Source organism: Tiliqua scincoides, chromosome 13, assembly GCF_035046505.1.
Source record: "Tiliqua scincoides isolate rTilSci1 chromosome 13, rTilSci1.hap2, whole genome shotgun sequence".
Classification (NCBI taxonomy): Eukaryota; Metazoa; Chordata; class Lepidosauria; order Squamata; family Scincidae; genus Tiliqua; species Tiliqua scincoides.
The window spans coordinates 6,591,400-6,598,899 of record NC_089833.1 but is presented as its reverse complement, the minus strand read 5'-3'; the positions used below and the strand labels follow the sequence as shown (position 1 = coordinate 6,598,899).

General features: G+C 49.8%; 1 protein-coding gene and 1 pseudogene across 1 annotated transcript in view; both read right to left on the bottom strand.

Annotated features, from left to right (window-relative positions):
- DNAAF8 (dynein axonemal assembly factor 8) overlaps nucleotides 1-7,500 on the bottom strand; it is a 136,463-nt gene that overhangs the window by 68,601 nt on the left and 60,362 nt on the right. The window contains exons 13-14 of the mRNA XM_066640818.1: nucleotides 6,556-6,751; nucleotides 4,019-4,173 (exon numbers count right to left, since the gene is read on the bottom strand). Coding sequence (XP_066496915.1) covers nucleotides 4,019-4,173; nucleotides 6,556-6,751 — 351 coding nt within the window. The remainder of the gene's footprint in view (nucleotides 1-4,018; nucleotides 4,174-6,555; nucleotides 6,752-7,500) is intronic.
- On the bottom strand, nucleotides 106-228 carry LOC136633809 (5S ribosomal RNA; annotated as a pseudogene).

Genomic DNA, 7,500 nt, shown 5'->3' with positions numbered 1-7,500 from the left:
GACTCAAGAAGAGGCAGCTTTAACTGCTCATCAGGAGCATCTATAGATCAGTGGAAGGGCATCTGCCATGGTTGGCAACCTTCAGTCTCGAAAGACTATGGTGTAAGCCTACAGCACCCGGTATTCCCTGGTGGTCTCCCATCCAAGTACTAACCAGGCCTGACCCTGCTTAGCTTCCGAGATCAGACGAGATCGGGAGATAGTGTTCAGTATAGGGAGATGGTTGGCAACCTTCAGTCTTGAAAGACTATGGTATAAGCCTACAGCACCCGGTATTCCCCGGCAGTCTCCCACCCAAGTACTAACCAGGCCTGACCCTGCTTAGCTTCCAGATCAGACGAGATCGGGAGACAGTGTTCAGTATAGGGAGATGGTTGGCAACCTTCAGTCTCGAAAGACTATGGTATAAGCCTACAGCACCCGGTATTTCTAGGCGGTCTCCCATCCAAGTACTAACCAGGCCTGACCCTGCTTAGCTTCCAAGATCAGACGAGATCGGGCATGGAAAGACTATGGTATAAGCCTACAGCACCCGGTATTCCCCGGCAGTCTCCCACCCAAGTACTAACCAGGCCTGACCCTGCTTAGCTTCCGAGATCAGACAAGATCGGGAGATAGTGTTCAGTATAGGGAGATGGTTGGCAACCTTCAGTCTTGAAAGACTATGGTAGAAGCCTACAGCACCCGGTATTCCCAGGCGGTCTCCCATCCAAGTACGAACCAGGCCTGACCCTGCTTAGCTTCCAAGATCAGGCATGTATGCAGGGTTCATGTATGCAGGGTATCTTGGGTTCAGTCAACGATCTAACCCAGAAGAGGGCAGGTTCCAATAAGAGGGACAAGCCAAATGGCCTTGAAATTCAGGGTGACACTGTTGCATAAATCTTTTACAACAGTGCAGAACAGCATTTAAGAATATCAAGCTGACCTTGAAGGGGAAGTATGTGGCTACCCAAGAAAATCCAGCCTGGGACTGGAAGGCACCTTTTCCAATTGAGATCAGTCACCAAAATTGGTCTGTCAGGATGGCTGCTTTCCGAAGGAGATCCCATATTGCGGATGACAAGCTTGCAGACATTTAAAATTTCCCGTGGGAGGAGAAGGCAACAAATTGACAATTTGGATTGGTAACCCATCTTTGCGTCACTGAGTGCCAACTTCCTGACAAGCCAACGTAAACACCGCAATGAATCACTGGGGCGGTGAATCACTGCCTCCACTTCAAGGAATATTTCTGGAGCTGTCAGGGCAAGCATTTCCAGCGCTAATAAAATACCTCCAAACCTATTAGCCTGGAAGATGCAGGTCAGCTGCGCAGCGTCCCGCTGAGATTGAAAAGCCATTGCACGGCGCGCCGACGCAGGGGATTTAGTTTAGCAAACCATTTAAGGCCTGTCCACCGAATCCAGGTGCCAAATGAAAGATGTTGGGGGTGTTTGCTCTGCTTGCACATTGCCCAGGATGTTCTTGTGTTAAAGAGATACTGCGGCATATGAGTCAAATTCGTCCTATGGTCTTCAACCTGCCAAGAGCTCAGGCCCACTTTAAACCCTACCCTGCAACGGGAGCCCAGTGGGTGAGAGGAATGGGTGCTGTGGTCAAGTCTCCCACTCATCTGCCAGCTCTCCCCTGCTGCAGCATAACCTTTGCTCTCTACCTTGCTGTCAGTGGCGATCCTGGCCCCGGCAGCACCCGGGACCACAGGCTGCCACCCCCTTCCCCACTGAGCTGCCGCTTCCTGTAGCTGCCACCCCCTTACTTCCTTCTGGAGGCCCAGGGAGGCAGTGCACTAACTCCCTGACCCTCCAAAGGCCTCAGAGGGCCAAAAAGACAAACAACCCACTTCCCGTTTCATGGAAGACACCGGAAGTGACGTTTTAATGCCCTTAGAAGGCATTCTGAGGGCCAGGGAAGTTTCCCTGACCCTTCGAATACCTTCTAAGGGTTTCTGGTTTCCTCCGTGAAACTGGAAGTAATTTTTCAGCTCTCTTAGGTCTTTACAAGGCCTTTGGCGGGTCGGGGAGGCAGCATGCTGATGAGGCAGCACTCAGAAAGAATGGCCCTGGGTAGTGCGGGGCACGCGTCGTGGGGTGGGGTGGATGGCAGCACCAAGCCAACCCTCCAGCCTGGTGCCAGGGGCATTTGTCCTTCTTGCCACCCCAAGGTACGCCACTGCTTGCCGCACTTCCTCTTTCTCTCTCTTGCCAATCAAGACTGAGTGCAAACTACTGCCAGGCCAGTCTCTGCCCTTCTCGTCTTGCCCTTGAAGGAAAGAAGGGGCAGAGTAGCAAGGTAGTAAGTATCACACACTGATTAGTTGCCACCACCTGGGATCAAAGAAGAGAAACTTCCACAAAGCTCAGAGTTAAACAAAAAAAATTTAAACCACAGAACAGCGGTAAGGAGACCAGACTAAAACTATCTCCCAGTCAATCCTGACAAAACTAACACATTTTCAACTGATGTTGGAAGGCCAAGAGGGAGGGAGTGGCCTGAATCTTCTGACCAAGGAGTCCCAGAGTTTCCATCAGGCAGAAGGTCCTCTTCTTTCCTCCATTCCCACTTTTAGTCCTCTCCAACGTGGCTTCTGACCACCACACTATACTGAAACTGATGTTTAAAGAATACACAGATTTATCTTCTTGCTGCCAAAGCAAAAAATTCCTATTCTGTTCTCATTTTCCTTGACTTCTCTGTTACCTTTGTTACAGTTGATCACCTTCTGTTGCCTGATTCCCTTAATGCAGCGTTTCTCAAACTGTGGGTCGGGACCCACCAGGTGCGTAGCGAGACAATTTCAGGTGGGTCCCCATTCATTTCAATATTTTATTTTTAATATATTAGAGTTGATGCTACCATGATATGTTGACTGCATTTGGGGAAATGTTATAGACCTGTACTTTTAACAAACTACTATGTGTATTCTTTTAACAATGATAGTAAAGGAAACTTACTCCTGGGTAAGTGTGGGTAGGATTGCAGCCCAGGAGAGTTAAAAATTTTCCTGCTTGATAATATCACTTCTGGTCATGACATCACTTCTGGTGGGTCCCAACAGATTCTCATTCTGTCCCAGTGCTAAATGTGTGAGAACCACTGCCTTAATGCCTTAGGTCTCTGCTATGTAGCCCTCAACATCTCTTCCCACCTGTCTAATTGCCCACTGTTTCCTCACACTAGAAACAATGGTCTTCCATTGGCCGGTGCCTTATAGCGCAATCCTAGGCATGTCTACCCAGAAGTCAGTCTAACTCAGCATTTCTCAATCAATGGTATGTGCACACCACCCCTGGACACCCACCACCCAGCAGCGACACATCAGGACTTGCATCACATCATGACAAACCTCCTACTGGTGTTTGTCGCATTGTGTTTGGCCTCCCAACACAAAAGTAACTGGGGGTAACATCATCACCAGTTACTTCTGGTGGGACTTCCGATACGTGAACCATGAGAAGTTGTACGTTTGGGGGATGAAGGTTGAGAAACACCGGACTGAACTCAGTGAGTCTTAACGCCAGGAAAGCATGTATAGGATTGCAGCCTGAGGGCCCAATCCTAACCAACTTTCCAGTGCTGATGCAGCTGCAATGCAGCCCCAAGGTAAGGGAACAAACGTTCCCTTATGTTGAGGAGGTCTCCATGACTGCCACCTCAAGATGCAGCACACACCCCATTGGCGCGGCTGCATCAGAGCTGGAAAGTTGGATAGGATTAGGCCCTTAGTCCCCTGTCCTGTATTCTTGGCTGACTGAAGGTGTTGGCACACAGAAAAGCCTATCTAGAAGATCTTAAGACAGTTCTACCCAATGTTGCATATATGCAACAGGGATCAAACGTGTACACCTGTGAGCTGGGCAGAAATAGGTTAATGACCAAATAATCAGATTCACACAGGAGCAGATGGTGCTTTTGTCACGGCAAGGAAATATGCAGGGGGAGAGCTAAAATGTACCAGGGACACAGTATGCCCTTTAGGTTCATGCAGGGGTCATCTGGATCACCTCTGGCCCTTTACCTGGCTCGCTGACATGCAGAGCAAGAGAGCTTGCTTGGGTGGCAGCCTCAGCCGCTTCGCCCCCTGTAGGGCAAAACCCCTCCAAGTGCAGGCAGCGATCACAGCCCCGTAGGCACGAGAAGGCACAGCGGGTGACACCACCAAAATAGCATCTCCTGGGAAGTGGAAAACAAAGGAGATCATTACATGGCTCTTTCTACCTCTTTGCTTTTTCCAAAAGTGACTAATCTCAGCAGCAAGGAAGGGTCAGGCTGGGGTTCGGTTTTGAGGCCGACAAAACCCCTGCAATTTTTCCCCACCTTGCGTCCTTATCAAAGCAGAGCAGCAGAGGAGCCCTTTGAATGTGTCAGGGGCCCATCCACTCCAAACTTCAGTAGGGCAGTTCTGGCCAAAGGGGCAAGTAGTGCTGAAGTCGCCATTATCGTTTTGTTATATCCTAAAGTGCACTTTGGGGCAACAGTCTGAGAGAGCAGAGAGGGGGTCAAGGAGTCAGGATCTCTTGTGGAATACTTGCGCCAGGTGAACAACCTTTGGTGGTGCTGACGAGGGTTGCTGGAGGCCTAGGTGATGCTAAGTTCTGGAAGTCATTCTTTTCTGGGTCAGCTTCTGCTTGAAGGGATGAAGGCCTAAGAAAGTCAAAGGCAGACAGACAAAAGAAACATGCAGAAAAGCATGTTAGGCTCATGTAGTCTGGAATTCAGGTAGGAACACCATACACAGTTGCGGCCTGGCATCCTATGTTGCAAGGGGCTCTGGAAAGGACCTCTTGGAATGCCCACCACTTCATTGGTTGTCCTAAAATTCGGCCACCCCAATTGACCAGAAGCATGATGCTCTGAAGCATGATTGCAACCTGTTTTTATCCATTTCCCCATGGAAGTTTGCTGCCCTAAACGTCCAGGCCTCTGGTCATAGCGGCAACAGCACTGACCACACCACACTGGCTCTTGAAAAATGTGTAGGTGATAAAGAAATTCTCGCCCAAGACACTGGGACAGAGTGGAAGGGTTTCTCCCTTCTCCCCATGAGAAAACAATGTTGGAGATGAGAGATGAGGGAAAGAGAAGTGTTGCACTAGGGGCTGGACCACTAATGAGGCTGCTTGAGGTGGCTGCCTTGGGCCGTGCATTGGCAGAAAGTTCCTGCTATCCATCTCTGACTTCCTGTTGCTCCTCTTCCTGGATTTGAAAAGAGGGAAGTAGAGTGGCAGTTTGGAGAAAGGAGAGTTGGGTTAGAGGTGCTGCAGCCTGCCACTTTCTTCCACGCTCTCTTCTGCTCCGTTCCCCTCTTTCCAAATCCAGGGAGCAGGAGTGGCAAAGGAGGAATGGTGGACATGGCAACTCGTATGCTGCCAGGCAGGAAGATGGGGCATTTGGCACATCATTGCACTGAACAAGGGGGACACGGAACGTCTTGAACTGCGTCAGGCTTCAGTGTTACGTGAAAATCCCCTTTTCCCTTTTAAGTTGTGATTTTATATCTGGTTACTAAAATATCATGTCAGCCAAACCCCACTTCCCTGTAGGTCAACGTATGCATTGTATTGTTTTAAGAGCTATATGCAAAAGTGTCTCCTGATCCATTCACCATGTATGCAGAAGTCTATTGTTCTGTTGTTGTGACTCAATCACTCTTAAGTACCCTATGCAAACTGCCTCCAGGGGTTGGCCGGGTTCCCCCACATAGGAAGCCAGCATGGCTGACAGCTGACTTTTCTTGCATGCTCCACATGTCCCACTGTGTGTAGTGAGCATGCGCATCCAGGAGGACACATCCGGGTCATCTGAGGTCAGCAAAAACCCTTAAAAGAGAGAGGCTGCCATGTGCGCTCTCTCTCTCCGGCTGCCCTTAAGGCAGAGGTCCTCCATAGGACTCTCCACCCCCCCCCAACTGCTTCTCAGGACAGGTAACTACATCTTGCGTCTGGAACTCTCTCCCTTCTATCCTACCTATTTCTCCCCTTCTCTCCCCATCTTAGTTAGCAACTGGGTTAGGCAGATTAGGGACCCCTAAAATCCTTCCCTACAACCTATCCTTTTCTAATTTCTTCGGATGCACCAAATACACGGCACATGCAACCACCATAAAGCTAGGTACACAGGGTCCAAGTACTAGGAACCAAGAGACATATACTTACCATTTTTTTCATGTGCATTATGTATACCTATGTGTTTTTGCAATAAAAATATAATCCTATTGAAAGTTATCTTTCTCCCAGTCTCTTTTCAAGCTAAAAGGGAATTTCTTTGCATTACGCTATCTTGTTATCTAGCCTGCGATCCTGAAGTTTCCAAAAGGGTAATATAATAATTCCCCTTAAAACATAACAGCCCTTTTTGGTAACATCAGGAGGTCTTGGACTGGCTCTAGCTAGAGCCTTCCTCTACTTGGTCAACTGTGAGCTCTTTCCCCCAGAATCCGGACATCTCAGAACCCTCCAGGGCTGTCACCTTGCTTTGTCACATTTGCAGACCGGGTTTGGGGAGCCTCGACAGAGCATCTCCGCACAGCACACTCTTCCTCCAAACCAGACGCACAGCTCCCTGAGCACTCGGTGGTCCGTGTGAGGCAGGTAGGCGAGGGGCTCTGTTCGGCTTGTGCAGTAGATGGCATTCATAGAGCAACAGTCCGTCAGAATGGCCAGCTGTGGATCAGAGGGGCCTATGATGTCTTGCAGGACGCTCCGTGCTTTAACCCCCCTCAGGCTCAGTGCTAGCACACTGGGCTCGTTATCTTGGGTATAACAAGAAGGCAGCGGAACTGTGGAAGAGCAATGCATAGGGGTGAGTTTGCGCAATGATGTTTTCCCCTCTTAACCACCTGTGACAATCCCTACCCAAGGCTGAATCATCCACGAGACAGGCTGAGGCAGCTGCCTCAAGCAATGGACTGGCAGAGGTGACCACCGATACGCCCCCCTTTGCACTCCCCTGAATTTGAAAAGGAAGAGAGGAACAGAGCAGAAGAGCAAAAGTGATGAGAGTGGGCTGCAGCATCTCCTGGGGGACACTCTAGCCCGTCACTCTCCTCTCCACCACTTCCTCTTCCACTCCTTTCCGCTCTTTCTTTTTGAAATGGTGGTGGCTGGCCTGCTGCCAGGTCCAGAGAGCATTGCCTCAAAAGTTGGGGAGTCTTTGTTCATCTGTATTCCTATCCCTTCAGTTTTTTGTTCTGCCTGGATGAAGATCTGGACCGTCCAGGCAATCACCTACCAAACAGATGGCTCGTGCAGGATGGAGCATCTCAAGGGTGGAAGAAGCCGCATTTGAAACACGCGGGGAACGCTGCTCTGGAGAGAATAGTGTCAGCAGCCTGACATGGATGTGCAGAAAGTGGAAGAGGTGACAAGAGCCTGGCAGAAATAAAACTGTGGGCAGCTGCTGTGTGACAGGCCAGACCTGAAAACAAGGACCGTGGCCCTGGTTGACATCACCTGTGTGTATTTATTTACCGGTATCTGAGGCTGTGAGATGTGTTGCCAG